This window comes from Triturus cristatus, chromosome 2_2, assembly GCF_964204655.1.
Source record: "Triturus cristatus chromosome 2_2, aTriCri1.1, whole genome shotgun sequence".
Classification (NCBI taxonomy): Eukaryota; Metazoa; Chordata; class Amphibia; order Caudata; family Salamandridae; genus Triturus; species Triturus cristatus.
Genome location: NC_140582.1, coordinates 1,097,328,561 through 1,097,346,221, shown reverse-complemented (window position 1 = coordinate 1,097,346,221; position 17,661 = coordinate 1,097,328,561). Strand labels below are relative to the sequence as shown.

At 43.9% G+C, this 17,661-nt stretch overlaps 1 protein-coding gene across 2 annotated transcripts in view; it reads left to right on the top strand.

Annotated features, from left to right (window-relative positions):
* EIF2AK3 (eukaryotic translation initiation factor 2 alpha kinase 3) overlaps positions 1 to 17,661 on the top strand; it is a 155,296-nt gene that overhangs the window by 28,999 nt on the left and 108,636 nt on the right. For both annotated transcript variants that reach the window (XM_085642650.1, XM_085642651.1), the window contains exon 2: positions 12,465 to 12,594. In XM_085642650.1, the coding sequence (XP_085498776.1) occupies positions 12,465 to 12,594 (130 nt within the window). The remainder of the gene's footprint in view (positions 1 to 12,464; positions 12,595 to 17,661) is intronic.

The window sequence follows — 17,661 nt, the reverse complement described above, 5'->3', positions numbered from 1 at the left end:
ACCGTTGAAGTCTGTTAATAATAGTGATGAATCCATATAGATGGTGACTATTAATATTTAAGTTTCTTGACTTATTTTCATAAGATCTTATTTGAATGTTAATGGAACAAGCGTAGTGGCTAACAGTAAAGTTAACTGATTAGATGGCAGCTCCTATCTTAAAACAATTGGTGTTACTTTTCATTGTCCACAAGGCATAGGGTGCACATAGGGTGCGGTGTTTACCAAACGGTTCGATCAAGGTTTTCATACACCCTGAAATTCAAAGGTCTACCAGTTCCAAGTACGCGTTGACTTTGATCTGAAATTGCGACATCATATCATTAAATCCTTTTACAAACATTAAAATAGAAATCTGTGAGCTACAAGAGGTACGAGTTTACCAAGACTAATACACAGTGAGAGATAGGCCGGAACATTTGAGAGTGGAGAGAGAGAACTTGGAAGAAGAGCTGTAGCGAAAACAAGCAGTGGCAAAGCCAATAGGCCGGATCTATGAAAGATCCATTGGTTTTGCCAATGTTTGTTAGACTTTAGCTGCAGGGCAACATGGTTTGAAATCAAGAAAAAAACTGTTATGACGCGGCCAGCGTTGATCGAATCGTAGCGCTTTAAAAAAAACTTAAGCCATGATGCATAGTGGCCCACGCTGCTGTGCAATATGTTTAGAAAAAAAACGTGGGGGAGGGGGCAAGTCACATTTGGAAGGAGCATTAACAACAAATGGAGGGTTGGAGGCTACACCAGGGAGGGGGGAAGAGGGTGAAAGCAACACTTTTTAGGTCTGGTGCATCCAAGATGTTTTTTTTTTCCTGTTAACACAAAGTGGGATTCTGGTCCAGCCCCTTCAGCCCTCTACTTCCGGTCAGCCCCCTTCAGCCATTGTTTTGTGTCATGTTATTTGCATCTTGAATACTCCCAGAGGATTCATTGGGCCTCCCTGTCATGCTATTGGGTTTAATATTTGGCCTCCTATGGAATGCTTCCACTGCAGTGCACGAGGTGCTTCGTTTGTTTGCATATGGCGGGTACTATTTGCTGAATGCTGAAGTCATCTCGAAAAGAAGGCTTTCTTTAGTAAACTCAGCACATTCCCTAGGATCACCAGATGCTTGCTCTTAATTGAAGTTAGATCTCAGTGGTTACCAAAATGTATTGTGCTAGTTGGCAGGTGTTATTTTTCGAGAACATTTTATTTGTGTACTAAAGTTTTTTTATTAAACATACAAAATGAACTATTTCCTTGAAAAATGAGCTCAGACCATCATTGGGGTGCATTTATGCACTTTCGCTGATCATAAATAAAGTAAGTATTTGTTTCCTATTTAACTGGTGTTTTTAATGTTGAAAGCCTCCTGTCCAAGATGGCTTCTGTTACTGGACCATTCTTGTTCTGAGGGGAGCAGCAGCCGTAAAGCGCTCTGCACTTTCATACTCTGCTTGATCTGTGGATCAGTGGTGGCTTTGCAATGGTGCTGCTTCACAAAGAGATGTGTAGGACAGTAATTGGAGTCACCCTTGCTGATACAGTCGGTGTGGACTGGGCACAGGCTTCCCAAGCCCCCATGGTCTCCACAGTCTGCATCCACTAAACATTTCCTCCAAGCAGCACTTGCACTCAGCAATCACTTTCAAACGGGAAATTTGGATTTAAAAAAATCAGAATATTTAGGTAGACCGAATCCACTGCATCACTGACTGAGATGCAAGTCAAGATATGCATTTGAAAGGCACAACACCCTGCTATTAAGAGCAGCTGCCATCTGTACGTTTGTGAAAATCATAACAGCGCCATTTGTAACCCTCACAACTAACCAGAGTCCACCTGCTGTGCACGTGGATACTCCATGAAATTTAATACAAAACGGTTGGGCACCGGAGGGTCAGAGGGAACAAGTTTAGAGACCGCACAGGATTGATTCCCCCATGGAAGTACATATAACACAAAAGAAATCCTGGGGTCTAATGGTAAAGTGAAATAGGTGGTATGTAGGGTGAGGAGGGAAAACCTAATGTACGTAGTGAAACTGGAGAAAGCTCCAAAACCATGGTCATACAATCACCGTGGGTAACTAACCCCATCACATGGGATTTTCATCCCAAAGAAAATCTCAAAATCTCAAGGGGCGACAGCGCCCTTGTGTGAGACGTGAGTACTTTGTGCTATGATTATTATGCACCAAGAAAGTGGAATAAATCCACAAATGAGCCTGAAGTGAGTGGGGATTGCAGTGCTGGTAGTAGTGAAAAGGGGAGTGTATTAAAACTAGTGACGGGACGGCCAGAGGACTTCTGTTAAACAATGCCGTACCGATATTAGATTAAAAAGAAGAGGGGGCAACACTAATCTGGTGTGATCAATGAAGCAACGTGAGAGAATGTGGTCGACATGTTTCAGCCATAGCGCCTATCTAGGCTAGGCTTTCATCAGGACCTTGAAGCTACTGCAAGGAAAAAACAACGTGACAAAGGATATGATGGGCACCCTCAACTTGATTGTAGAGTGCAAGTCTCCTCAGAGATACATACAGCACCTAGATAACAAAAGAAGGGGAGACAGTGTAAAAATGTGTGGAACTAATATGCTCAGTCATGACTAATAGGAAAAATATAAACTTGAAGCATGGTCCACTCACCCGTACAAACTGGGTGGTAAGAGGACCTCCACCTGGCAACCGCTAAGGAAGGAACACCGCTCTGAAAGGAACATGTAAGGCTGCTGATGGGGGCTTACATATCAAGAGCAAGTGTAAAAGAAGTGGGAAAATCAACTGAAAACGAGGGAGAACTGCCGGAGGCAGTGTCTGCACACGAAAATGAGCTCAGTGAGATCATCGTGAAGATTAAAACGTGGCTAAATGCTGAGCAGATAGTCAGAGTAATGTGAGGTAATACAAGTCCGTACAGAGGCGAACCAAAGTTGAGGCAAAAAGGCAACGCTCGAGGGTAGGCGCCTTCAAATTCAAGTAATCAAGTGAAACCCAGAGAGCGAAAAAGCCTACCTGTCCGTCGGGGAACCAGGCTGGAATGAGCCTGCAGCCGAAGGTCCCGTATGGTTGGACGGAGGCGAAAGAAATGAAAAACTGCCGGCGGATGGAGGGCCAATCGCGCGACAGGTAATGTATGCGTGCAAGAGTAGGAGCCAATACGAAGCGATGTCTCAACTAACTGGCTGTAACCTGGGAGATGGGAATGACAGGGCAAGAATGACGCTGTCAAAATCGCTGGCTCGAGCGTCATGAAGAGTCAGGGAGATGACGCGGGAGCGTAAAGAATGCGGAAGCCGCCGTCAGGTTAGAAGGTAGGCTGTCAAGGCACGTGTTGCTCTGGAATGCGCGAGGCATCATGGAGAGTACGGGCAGATGTGTAAAACACCTACTTTCGCATGGGTGGTGTGGGATGTCCCGGGGAGGCCACGGATTATAGGGCAGACGGTTAGGGAACAAAATATATATGTATATATACAGCGGCCAGAGGTGTTTAAGCCAGTGTATACAGAGGGTAGGCAAGGCAATGATGTGGTGCGGGCTGGATCACGAGTGCCCCTCTCAGAAATGTGAAACAAGGTCAAAAGGACAGGCTAAGTGTGTTTATAACGATAGCCAAGGGATATCGTCGTTGAGACCCCGAACATGTGTTTGTAGTTTGTACACCCACCTCTGCTCCCGTTTAAAAAGAAAAGCGGAGCTATCTGTAAGGTGTGGTGGTATGCGGGGTTTGTCAATGACGGTCCAATGTAAATCATCGGGAGCATGATTCACCTCCAAAAAGTGGTTTGTGAGTTTGGTGGAGGTGCGGCCACACCGTATCGTGCTCTTGTGTTCCAAGATACGGGTTTTAATACGGCGGGTGGTCATGCCAATGTATCTCAGCTCGCAAGGGCAGGTGATCAAATAAATCAGATGAGAGCTATTGCAGTTCGTATGGCTCCTCAGAGTCAAAGGTCGGCCAGTGCCAATGTCAATTTCCTTGGTCACGGAGGTAAGACTGCATGCAGCACAAGAACCGCATGGGTAATGGCCCACAACTGGAGGGAGACCCCACAGGGTAGGTTGGGTGCATCTCTGGTTAGTGCGTGGGCGGGTATGTATCAGTTGGTCCCTGATGTTGCTGCTGCGTTTAAACGCAAAGAGGGGTTTAGGTAGCACACCCTCACCTATATTGAGAATCTTCCAATTGGTTAGAATGATTTTCTTGAATTTATTGGAAAATTGGCAATAGGTGTGAACACACGTGAGTCTGTTTCCGGATGCCTTAGGAATCTTAGGTTCTAACAGAGCCTCTCGGTTGTTGTTAGCTGCTCGTTTAGAAGCCCTGCGAATGAGATGTTTAGGATAGTCTCTAGCCTTCAATTGTTTGGAGAGATTGTTGGCGTGTTCCTTGTATTTGTCACTAGAGGAACAGTTTCGTTTTAGGCGCAGGAATAGGCCAAAGGGCAGATTATCACGCAGAGCTCGTGGGTGAAAGCTATCATATTTTAAAAGAGCATTCACCGCCATGGGTTTTCTGTATAGCTCAGTGCCCAGACGTCCTTCCGAGGGGGTGATGAGAATGTCAAGGAATGGTAAATGAGTCTTGGAGTACTCGCAAGTAAATTTCAAAAAGGGATCACAGTTGTTGAGCCAGTCTTTGAAAGCCAAGAGAGAGGACAGAGATCCCTGCCACAGTACAAACACATCATCTATATACCTCTTCCATATCGTGATGTGATCCCTATATGGATTGGTGGTACTGAGGACATGTTGTTCTTCAAAAACATGAACGTACAGGTTCGCCAGGCTGGGAGCAAAAATGCTCCCCATTGAAGTACCTGATACTTGCAAGAATAGCTGGTCCTCAAATTGAAAGAAGTTCTCTTTCATTGCAAGTCTGGCACATGACATGATGAAAGAGACAGGAGTAATGGAGTCGGGTGGATCTGCAAGCAGGAGAGTTTCAATGACAGCTAAAGTTTCATCCTGCGGGATACATGTGTATAACGACTCCACATCAAATGATACAAGAAAATCAGTAGTGCAATCAAAGGACAAATCCCTAAGGAGGATAAGAATATCCTTGGTGTCCTTGAGGTAGGTGGGCATCTTCGACACAAAGGGACGAAGGAAATGGTCAGTAAATGCCGACAGGGGTTCCAATAAGGACCCCAGGCCTGAGATGATGGGGCGGCCAGGAGGAGGGTGCACCTTCTTGTGTACCTTAGGTAAGATGTAGAAGTACGGTATGGTAGCAGTGGAATTGACCAAATATTGTGCTTCATTAGAAGTGATCCAGCCGTTGGCACTGGCTTCATTAACTAAGATCCGGATAGTCTGAAGTAGACGTGTGGTGGGATCTTCGGCAAGGGGTTGATAGAAATTGGTGTTGCCCAACTGTCTCAAGCATTCAGAGCGGTAGGCAGTGGTGTCCATCAAGACAGTGGCGCCGCCCTTGTCGGCTGGTTTGATCATTATGGAATCATCAGAGGTAAGGGAGTGTAACGCCAGGCGCTCTGATACCATACCGTACTTCTACATCTTACCTAAGGTACACAAGATGCCCACCTACCTCAAGGACACCAAGGATATTCTTATCCTCCTTAGGGATTTGTCCTTTGATTGCACTACTGATTTTCTTGTATCATTTGATGTGGAGTCGTTATACACATGTATCCCGCAGGATGAAACTTTAGCTGTCATTGAAACTCTCCTGCTTGCAGATCCACCCGACTCCATTACTCCTGTCTCTTTCATCATGTCATGTGCCAGACTTGCAATGAAAGAGAACTTCTTTCAATTTGAGGACCAGCTATTCTTGCAAGTATCAGGTACTTCAATGGGGAGCATTTTTGCTCCCAGCCTGGCGAACCTGTACGTTCATGTTTTTGAAGAACAACATGTCCTCAGTACCACCAATCCATATAGGGATCACATCACGATATGGAAGAGGTATATAGATGATGTGTTTGTACTGTGGCAGGGATCTCTGTCCTCTCTCTTGGCTTTCAAAGACTGGCTCAACAACTGTGATCCCTTTTTGAAATTTACTTGCGAGTACTCCAAGACTCATTTACCATTCCTTGACATTCTCATCACCCCCTCGGAAGGGCGTCTGGGCACTGAGCTATACAGAAAACCCATGGCGGTGAATGCTCTTTTAAAATATGATAGCTTTCACCCACGAGCTCTGCGTGATAATCTGCCCTTTGGCCAATTCCTGCGCCTAAAACGAAACTGTTCCTCTAGTGACAAATACAAGGAACACGCCAACAATCTCTCCAAACAATTGAAGGCTAGAGACTATCCTAAACATCTCATTCGCAGGGCTTCTAAACGAGCAGCTAACAACAACCGAGAGGCTCTGTTAGAACCTAAGATTCCTAAGGCATCCGGAAACAGACTCGCGTGTGTTCACACCTATTGCCAATTTTCCAATAAATTCAAGAAAATCATTCTAACCAATTGGAAGATTCTCAATATAGGTGAGGGTGTGCTACCTAAACCCCTCTTTGCGTTTAAACGCAGCAGCAACATCAGGGACCAACTGATACATACCCGCCCACGCACTAACCAGAGATGCACCCAACCTACCCTGTGGGGGTCTCCCTCCAGTTGTGGGCCATTACCCATGCGGTTCTTGTGCTGCATGCAGTCTTACCTCCGTGACCAAGGAAATTGACATTGGCACTGGCCGACCTTGGACTCTGAGGAGCCATACGAACTGCAATAGCTCTCATCTGATTTATTTGATCACCTGCCCTTGCGAGCTGAGATACATTGGCATGACCACCCGCCGTATTAAAACCCGTATCTTGGAACACAAGAGCACGATACGGTGTGGCCGCACCTCCACCAAACTCACAAACCACTTTTTGGAGGTGAATCATGCTCCCGATGATTTACATTGGACCGTCATTGACAAACCCCGCATACCACCACACCTTACAGATAGCTCCGCTTTTCTTTTTAAACGGGAGCAGAGGTGGGTGTACAAACTACAAACACATGTTCGGGGTCTCAACGACGATATCCCTTGGCTATCGTTATAAACACACTTAGCCTGTCCTTTTGACCTTGTTTCACATTTCTGAGAGGGGCACTCGTGATCCAGCCCGCACCACATCATTGCCTTGCCTACCCTCTGTATACACTGGCTTAAACACCTCTGGCCGCTGTATATATACATATATATTTTGTTCCCTAACCGTCTGCCCTATAATCCGTGGCCTCCCCGGGACATCCCACACCACCCATGCGAAAGTAGGTGTTTTACACATCTGCCCGTACTCTCCATGATGCCTCGCGCATTCCAGAGCAACACGTGCCTTGACAGCCTACCTTCTAACCTGACGGCGGCTTCCGCATTCTTTACGCTCCCGCGTCATCTCCCTGACTCTTCATGACGCTCGAGCCAGCGATTTTGACAGCGTCATTCTTGCCCTGTCATTCCCATCTCCCAGGTTACAGCCAGTTAGTTGAGACATCGCTTCGTATTGGCTCCTACTCTTGCACGCATACATTACCTGTAGCGCGATTGGCCCTCCATCCGCCGGCAGTTTTTCATTTCTTTCGCCTCCGTCCAACCATACGGGACCTTCGGCTGCAGGCTCATTCCAGCCTGGTTCCCCGACGGACAGGTAGGCTTTTTCGCTCTCTGGGTTTCACTTGATTACTTGAATTTGAAGGCGCCTACCCTCGAGCGTTGCCTTTTTGCCTCAACTTTGGTTCGCCTCTGTACGGACTTGTATTACCTCACATTACTCTGACTATCTGCTCAGCATTTAGCCACGTTTTAATCTTCACGATGATCTCACTGAGCTCATTTTCGTGTGCAGACACTGCCTCCGGCAGTTCTCCCTCGTTTTCAGTTGATTTTCCCACTTCTTTTACACTTGCTCTTGATATGTAAGCCCCCATCAGCAGCCTTACATTTTCCTTTCAGAGCGGTGTTCCTTCCTGAGCGGTTGCCAGGTGGAGGTCCTCTTACCACCCAGTTTGTACGGGTGAGTGGACCATGCTTCAAGTTTATATTTTTCCTATTAGTCATGACTGAGCATATTAGTTCCACACATTTTTACACTGTCTCCCCTTCTTTTGTTATCTAGGTGCTGTATGTATCTCTGAGGAGACTTGCACTCTACAATCAAGTTGAGGGTGCCCATCATATCCTTTGTCACGTTGTTTTTTCCTTGCAGTAGCTTCAAGGTCCTGATGAAAGCCTAGCCTAGATAGGCGCTATGGCTGAAACATGTCGACCACATTCTCTCACGTTGCTTCATTGATCACACCAGATTAGTGTTGCCCCCTCTTCTTTTTAATCTAATATCGGTACGGCATTGTTTAACAGAAGTCCTCTGGCCGTCCCGTCACTAGTTTTAATACACTCCCCTTTTCACTACTACCAGCACTGCAATCCCCACTCACTTCAGGCTCATTTGTGGATTTATTCCACTTTCTTGGTGCATAATAATCATAGCACAAAGTACTCACGTCTCACACAAGGGCGCTGTCGCCCCTTGAGATTTTGAGATTTTCTTTGGGATGAAAATCCCATGTGATGGGGTTAGTTACCCACGGTGATTGTATGACCATGGTTTTGGAGCTTTCTCCAGTTTCACTACGTACATTAGGTTTTCCCTCCTCACCCTACATACCACCTATTTCACTTTACCATTAGACCCCAGGATTTCTTTTGTGTTATATGTACTCCATGAAATTGACAAGCCCCACATTGGATCTCTTTAGCAAGTTTTTCCAGGCTGCCGCACTGGAAAGTTAGTTGAAGATCAATGTTTGCTTCAAAGAAAAGTTAGTAGTGGTTGCATTTCTATGCTCTTTGGAGACCTGCAACCTGTTGAAAGAGTGACTGATTATTTGTGGCACTTCATTGCACCATGTCCCCTGTTCTCTTGCGCTAGCGACCTGGCACTTCAAAGTTCTCAAGTGCCAAGAAGTATGCGTGGTATCCCTGCGTGCTTTCGGGCGTCAATGACCCGTTATTGGTGCCTTTTGGATCAACTATTGAATGTGCCTTCTTGCTATGGTCAGGATGGGCTGCGTGTGTGGTGCGGGCGTTTTGGGTTATACACGTATGTCGGCACTTGCAGCGCAGCAGCAGCTTTTCATGGATATTACTCTGAGAGATAGATGATAATTGATCGTGTTTAAGGGTAGGATGGGGTCGTTAACCGTGTTCAAACTGGATTTTATAATTATCGCAAAGACGTTCTAGGCATCCGGTCCTGTAGAGTTGGCAGTACGAATGAAAGATATTACGAGGACAGAGTCAGGTAGGTTGAAGAGGTTTATTGCTCACAAGTACAGAGCGCCAACTCCTGCTGCCAGCTTGCTTCCACTCCAGTAGTAAACTGTTCAACGGGTAAGTTCCCATGGAGATGGAATAGCAAGTGCATGCTGTGCAGCTTAAATGATCACAACACATCCCCCTTACAGGGAAAACAAGGCAAAGACATATTAACAAAAACAGAGGTCTAAGTAAGACTTATACAATATCAACAGCAAAAGAGATTCAGAATCAACTTTCAACAAAAATAAGTAAAGAGGAGAGACTAAGACATATCATAAACCTCATACCTTGATGGAAGACGATGACTCCTAGAAGGATGATGTGGAGAATCACTATTGGAAAGTGCTTATGGGGTTGGTGAAACATCTGGACATGATGGAAACATAGATTTATCACCATGGAACTTTGCCAACCGAGACATACTCCACTTACCACCATTATGTACAGTAACCACATTTTTGTACTCAGCAGTAATAACAAAAGGTCCCATATAATCAGTACCCCCTTTTTGTGCCAGCGTGGTGCAGTGCAGCTTAAATGATCACAACAAAAGACTAATTATTACGCTTGCAGCGCCATGCCCCCACCTGTGTTTTTTTATTTATTTTATTTTTCTCGTCAATTTCTGTGGCATTCTGGACATGAGCAGCTCTTATTTCAAAGGCTAATTTTTGTTTGGTGTTCAAGCTTCCCTAAGCATTGATTGACCTTTAAGAAGATGTTCAGAGGTTCTGTTTTTCATGCAGTGCTCAGGTTGTTAGTTATATAATGATCACATCATGTTCCTTTAAGAAATGAACAGTTTGTGAATACTGTAGATACCAGCCACAGTCACTCAAAAAAAATATGCTTTAATTACTCAGTGCGTTACTAGTATCCCGTTTTCCTGCAGTATTATGTACTCATTCTATTTGTTTTGGCAACGTTTAGGGGCATTTTAAAGATAATGGCTTGTGAAAAGCAGAGATCTGTGATGAACATCGCCCTGCCCACCCCACCCCCACCGACCTCCTCCGCCCCAGAGATCAACTGGCATTTAGTTGTAAAGGTAGTTAGCAGGAGCCCGACCAATCTAGCTGCTGAGGCCCTATGAGATAGGTCTGGCACCTCGCTGACACCAGGTAGACCCAGCAGCATATTGGGACCGGAGTGAGGCTGGCAGGCGACCATATATTCTCGTCGACCCCACTTGTCACCCCCGCCTCTCTGTCTCGTGTTTGCTGTGCTTACAATACATGTTTACCCTTCTACCATGTGTTTTTAGCGTTTCCCTGCCAACTCTCGGCAGTTTCCTCCTCGCTCTGCGTGTTTTCATTCCATCTGGCATGAGTGTGCTTAGAACTGTATTGGTTAATCGACTATGTGCGCCTTTATCCCACAGTTCCGTGTCGGGGTTTGTCCACAACTCCTTCGCAGCGGTTCCTCCTGGTCGGCCATTGCAACGTGTTATCAAGGCAGCGCGGCTTTCTTGAACAATTACATTGATGCGCGATCAATTTGTACATTTATATTCCAATGTGCACTGATTAGTAAAGGAAGCACATTTGATATATGTTCTGGGCAGGGAGTCACGTTTGATATATGTTCTGGGCAGATCAGCTTATTGTTGGCTCTTATGTATTTATGTACTTATCCATGTATACATTTCCTTAATTGTGTGTTTGTTTCTACATCTATGTACCCCAGCGATGCAGTTACATTATCTCTCCTGTTGCCAAAGAAACCTTGAATTCAGTGACAGCTTATTAACCATTTGAATACTTAACTTCTCTACAACATAGCTGAAGAACATTGGCAAAGCAGATAGATCGACCTAAACCCTTATAAGGTCCCAATGGCGAGACCTGTTGGCTATGACAACGCTTGTTAATTCCAGTAGTTACTTGCCCCTCCCGGAGCTCCAACACCAAATAGCGGCTGGCGAGGGGTCAGTTGCAGCACAACCTCTTGTTGTCATCTAGGATGGGCGTAGGGTATGGATTCTGAGCCCTGTTCACCTGGTATGTGTTTGATTCGAAACATTCGCTAATGCCGCCACTTTACTGTGTCTCTGTGCAGGCCATATATTACTTCAATAAATACTATGGTTTTTAAAGAAGAGGATAATTATGTCTAGATCTCAAACAAGGTTGACTTTTTTTTATGACCTCATTCTAATGTGAGATGGGACAGAACAGACTTACTTGATTTTGTTCCAGAAAGACTGCCCACACATCTTAAACGCTATGGTTTCTTCTCTTTCTGCCTACATGATCCCAATTTTTACTTGGTGATGAGCTGGCCTGTTTAATTTAGCTTGGTCTTAAAAATGAATCGGCTGTGGCTTGAAATCAGCTGTGATAAATGTCTCTGATTTTTTTGAAATGTTGAGTACTCACATTGTGTAAAAAAGGGGGTGGGGGCAGGGGGTTGCCACCTCCTAAGATCTGTATCATGTTCTTGAATAATAGGAATCTCGTTTCCATACTTTCCATTCTGCAGTAAATTACCCGGGCTTTAAAAAGGCGATGGCCAATGACAGTGTCCTGTAAGAATGTGAAATGAGTTTGAATAAGCCAACCTGTCTTCCAGTAAATGGAATACCTGTAAGGATAGCGCCTGGTTCTCAGAAAGCTCACGTTTGAAAACAGTTTGTACATGAGCTGTCAAGCCCTCCCTTTCACTTAGTTCCTTCAATTTGGTGATATAAGCAAAGTTGGGCTAATTAGTAATTTCTACTCCCGAATGTAATAAATCTGGAATATGGTTCAGTTCCCAGTTCTCTCAGTCCTCTGTCTTTGTAAATTTCTCTGATACACACACAAAACAAACCTGATACTTCCACTGCCAAAGTGAATAGGCCTGGCCTTAATACGCTAACACTACTGGCGTTAGCAAATCAGAGTGGGGCACTCGAGAGGGAGCGCACAGCGGGCTGTAGGTGTAAAGTATTTCCTAATGCAGTTCAATGCAAGCACTGGAGTGGAGGCCGAAGGATACACCTAAACAGCCAACAGTAATAGTATGGAGTGGTGAATTTGCCATGCAGCCCAAAGCTCGATCTTTCTATATTGTTAGCAATAAGTCTGTTTGACAACTGTACTGTCAAAACCCAGACCTCAAAAAAGCTGATGTTAGGGTGTACTACTAGAAGCTTAAATATATTTTGGAACTTCTCTGAAGATTCTGGGTTTCTTTTTCAGATCCTTGATAATTATCAGCACATTGGACGGGCGCATTTCTGCACTGGACCCTGAAAACCATGGCAGGAAGCGGTGGGACCTGGATGTTGGATCAGGCTCTTTAGTCTCCTCTAGTCTGAGTAAACCAGAGGTAAGGCATTGTTTAGGACTAGTTAATTTGCATCTTTACTTGTAACATCTCCTTATGTTTTCCAGTGGATGACACATCATTCTCTGCTAGCTTCACCTGCCTTCATTTCTGTGGAGCTTTTTCAATGAGGTTTGCACTGTACAGAAATTCACAACACAGACATTAATCAACATAGAATAAGAGCAGCATAAATATAGTTTTTTTTTAAATAGTAACTATCTGGCTACAGCTGTATGTAATTGTCCTACATGGCGTGGTGACACATGAGGGGTAACGGATGTTAAAAGTGTGATGTAGAATGACCACGCACCACTAATATGAGGGGAACAGGATTTGTATAGGGGGTGTTAGTTAGACATCTTAGCATGGGCGAGTCAGGCTATGTTTTTTGGTCATTGTTATTATAGTTCTGTTTGAACGTATGTTCTACAGCTGAGAGGAGACTGATCTGCGTGTATTGTGTTCGTTGTTTGAGGGACAGTCTCGATTGCTTGTGGCCAGCGCCCTCAGCAGAAGTGTACAATGTAAAGTGTGTCTTGGAATGACCCCCTCTGAGACAGGCTTCAGAAAATACTTGCAAAAACATTCAGCTGTAAGAGTTTCTGGATTAAGAGCAGTGTTTATTTGTAGTTACCTACTTTGTAGGTTCCTGGGATGAAGTGAAATCTAAGTATGGAGAAGACCCGCTACCCTAACCAGTAGAGCAAAGGGGCCGCCTTTAGAGCTTAAGGCAAAAGAGACGGTTCTGCCACCTTTGTTGTGATTTGTGTTAGAAGAGCTGCACTGTACTTTATGTAATGGTGAGATGACAGATCATTGGGTCTGGGCCTTCACTGGACATTCTTCCTAACATGAGCTAAGGCCATAGAACCTTGATTAGGGGTCTGAGTCTCATTAACAATCTTAAGCTGCTTTCCTGTCTGTACAAATGACTCGAGATATTGGGCTGGAGAGTTGTGAGCTACCCACACATTGTGCAAGGAAAGTACATAGTAATGATGGCCGGTATGGTTGTGTCTTTTATGTTGCCATGATCTGTGCCTTGATCAGGGTGAAATACTCTTTTAGAATGAGATTTTGTTCTTAAATTTTCCCACAGAAGGGTTGAGGCTATATTTGACCAAATCGTGCAAATATTTTAAAGTTTAAAGTTCCCTCTGGTCGAGTACTACCTATAAGACCTCAATGTAGAAATTAAACCTTTACAGTTTTAGGAAAAGCAGCTAATTTAAGTCCTTCTCTAGGATGAGATTGCTTTAGAATGATCAGCTATTTTGCTTACTTTACAGTAGGATCATCATGACCCTATAACACCTTTCAGCATCTACTTGAGTAAGCAGTGTTGATACCAATCAGCATCTGCTTGATAGGCAGAATTGATACCAATTTGCTTTAGTCGACGACCGTCAAAACCACAAAATCATGGTATTAAACCTGCTTCACCCTCCTAATACCACTCGCAATAGAAGCTGTTAAGAGTCCTCGTAGAGTAAATCCATAATGACACATATTGTATCTTAAGATCATAGCTGTATCAACATGAGAGCACATTTACTTTTTAGGGTGTTAAAACTCCCTCACATGCATCTCTGGCGGTGCTGTAGCACTCATTTGGATGGCCCAAAGTTATTGTTTCCTAGATTTTAACATTCCTCCGTGGAAGAGACAAGACAAGAAGTCTGTAACCTTTCAGTATACACTTGGGCTATGCTTCTCCAGCTTCAGTAGCAGTGTTAATTTTTAAGAACTTACTTAAGGGCATATAAGGGAACATTTTCATGCCTCATATATAAGAAAAGAACGTCTGCACCTTGGCCTGCCATTGCACGCAGAACTAGATTTTGCTCAGTTACTTTGCAACAGATACTCTTCTAGAGATGGATTGAAGAGGTAGATCTATAAACTCCTTTGCTGCTTCTGTAAACTGCTTCACAAGACTGCGCTACATTGGACCGAGCTGTGGCATGAAATTTAGCTCCACCTAACGCTGATTCTGTGGTGGCCGATTTGTTCTAGAAAGCTTGCTGCATGGCGTTTACACGACACACTCAGTACGAAGGTGTCTTTCTCTCAATGAAGATCTTGCTATCTTTATTTGTGACCTCTTCCCCCCCACTCCTTGTTAGCCAAGTTTTTTTAGTAGTTTTAGCACCTTTTTCTCACACACATTTTTTTCTAGGAAGGGGTTTGCCAGTCTGTTATGGAGGATAACCCGCAACCTGGAAGTGAGGCCAACCCCGCATGCCCTGTGGCTCCCTTTAAAAAAAAAAAAGCCTTTTCCGACTCACCCTTTTGTGGGTTTTTTTCTTCTAAAGGGGTGATCCCCTTTAGTACCTCCCACTACGCATTTGTTCCTTTCAAACGGAGAATATGCAAGAAGGGGATTGGGCTGTAAAGCCGTTGATGGCATTAGTGCTAGCAAGGAATCGGGGGCAAGTGGTCAGCATTACTGGCCATTGTGTCTGATTAGATGGACTAAGCCGCACATCATACACCTATTTCTAAATATCTGGAAACTCCAAGCCCATGTCTCTAGGCAATAAAAATAAAGTATTTTTTGAAATTTTTAGTGTTTTCTTAAATTGTTTAACTAGGTCTCCGTGTGAGCTAAAGAGTTGTACACAACACCTAGTACTGATATACCCCTGCTGTTAAAATAATTTGGATATATGAATCAATAAACATATGGTTAGCAATTTTTTTGTATCTTACATAGAAAGTAAACTAGGATGTCAACTAATTTACACAACTAAAAGAAACTAGGAAGCTTTCACAATTTAGAGCAACGTCATGATTAGTAGGGTCTGTTGCCCCAGCAAATGCTATTAGTTATATAGAAGCAAGAGCAATGCTCTGTAGAATGTTTGAGCTTAAATACAACTTCTGTAGTTAGTTAAAAGTGCTGTGTTGCCTGTCACAAGCTACATCTTTGTGTTTTATTAGTATGCATAGCTAGGCTAAAAATCTAGGTTTTACAATTACCATGGGAAGGCTAGAATTGATCTTCTACATTGCTTCTCACTGCAACTTGCCTTGTGGGCTCTCTAAACCCGCAAGTGTTCTACGTGCCTGATAATCTGTACTACAACTATTATCTTCACCTACCAGCCCATCTTTATTCAGGCTCTCTCCCACACTTCAAGGAAGGTCGTTGCTCTGATACCAAAGTGATTTTTTAAATTAACTATAGCATGCAGAAAATAAATATGTTCCCTTAAATCTCATATTTATGCTGATCAATGTTCATTTTAGACAAGCAGATCATAATAAGGAAAAGTGTTTTAATTGTAAAGTAATGCTGCTCAGTGGCATGCCTTTCCCGACGACGCAGCAACCTCAGCGCCCAGATTCCCCTAGGGGTGATGGTGTTGCGCTATATAAATACTGACTGATTGATTAATTTATTTCCCTGGCTGCTGGCCCTGGCAGCAGGCATTATGTTGTCACAACTCTGCTGCAATAAATTGTTACAGTTGATCAGCTAAGGTAATTCTGTATTTGCGCATGTGTAGAGACCTCACATCCCATCTGTAATAAGGAAATGCAAGACAGGTTTGTATACTCGGATTGCAGTCTGCCATGCATCATATATGGAAGGTACTCCCTGCCGTACTTTATAAGGATATTGCGAGTCACTAAGGAGTTCCATGGCCATATAAAGGAAGAAGGCCGAAGGCTGATTTCCTTTTCAAGATCATGGAACTCCGAGGTGACTTCAAATATCCATATCCTGTATATATATGAAAGAGAGGGCATATTTGCAAACATAAAGAATAAAAGTAGAATCTCAAGTGCAAAATGAAACCTATCAATAAAGCTGTTACATAGTCGCCGAAAAAAATATTAGAAGCCGTTAAAGACCAGTTATTTTTTTGTTAAAACGCAGTAGAACCATGCAGAAGGATTCTAACTTCCATAACTGCCCAAGGATTGCAAAAAAACATGAACATGTTGCCATAAATATCTCGTTTGTGCTTGTCACTAGAAAGCTATAAAACAGACCAGAAAAAACAAAAGCAACTTTTCCTTCTTCCTTTTTTAAACAGCAGCTTTAATTCTGCTCTGTGACCTGACCTGCCGTTTGTCCTGGCTGCTGGCTCCGGCAGTAGGCATTGTCAAGTTAGAACTCAGCTGTAAAAAGTTATTACAGTTGAGTTTTGGCATCATTTCATTGTAATCGGTGACTGGGTCCGTCACAAGTCGCCACATATTATAAAGAAATTCGAGACAGTTTTTTTCCTACTGTGATTGTAGAATCCCATGTATTGTAAAGCTATTAGAACATTCCACCCAAATGGGTAGAATGTTCTTAATTGCAGTGGGAGAACCAAATAGACAAACATTGAAATGTTTTAGTAGAAAGTATGTAGCAGCTGTTATTGGCCGTGAGCCACTCCATGGTCTTTAGTGGGGCTCCCGACATTCCTGTGTTCTAATGTGCATCAACTGATAATTATAAAACCGCCTCAAGTAGTGCGAGCCGCCCACACACCCAACATTGCTGCCTTCAACATGTTAACGCCTCTTCGCAGCATGTGCTTGGCTTCTCAATTGCCACAGGCAGCCTAGTTTCGTGTTCACACACACCTCTCTTCTGGCACCTGCCATTTTGGCATTATCATGCAATATCCGATTACCTCACAAAAGGGTTAAACCACTAGCAGCTTAGATGCATGAACAGCTCGCTGACTCGCGCCAAAATATTACAACATCCGCTGGCATGTCTTTACTTTTCATTCAGTAACAACACATTGTCCAGCAATAACATGTTGCATAATCTTATTTCCTATTTTGTGAATCGCCTGCTTTCTAGAAACAGTTAACAAGTTTGCTTGTTGAATTACCTGCATTTCTATTTTAACAGGTCGCTCAGCATTGTTCAATCTGCTCTGCTGTTTTTTTAGTAGAAGGCTGTTGGACTTGGCCCCTTTTCCCTGATTTTTTTCCTTTTTGTAGTGTTAAGGGGCAGGTGCTTACTTCACCCAAGATGGCTGCCACAGACCCCTGCTACTGCAGGGTGGTCGTTTTTCATAGTAGCACCCTAGCTGCGACCCACAACAATGTTGC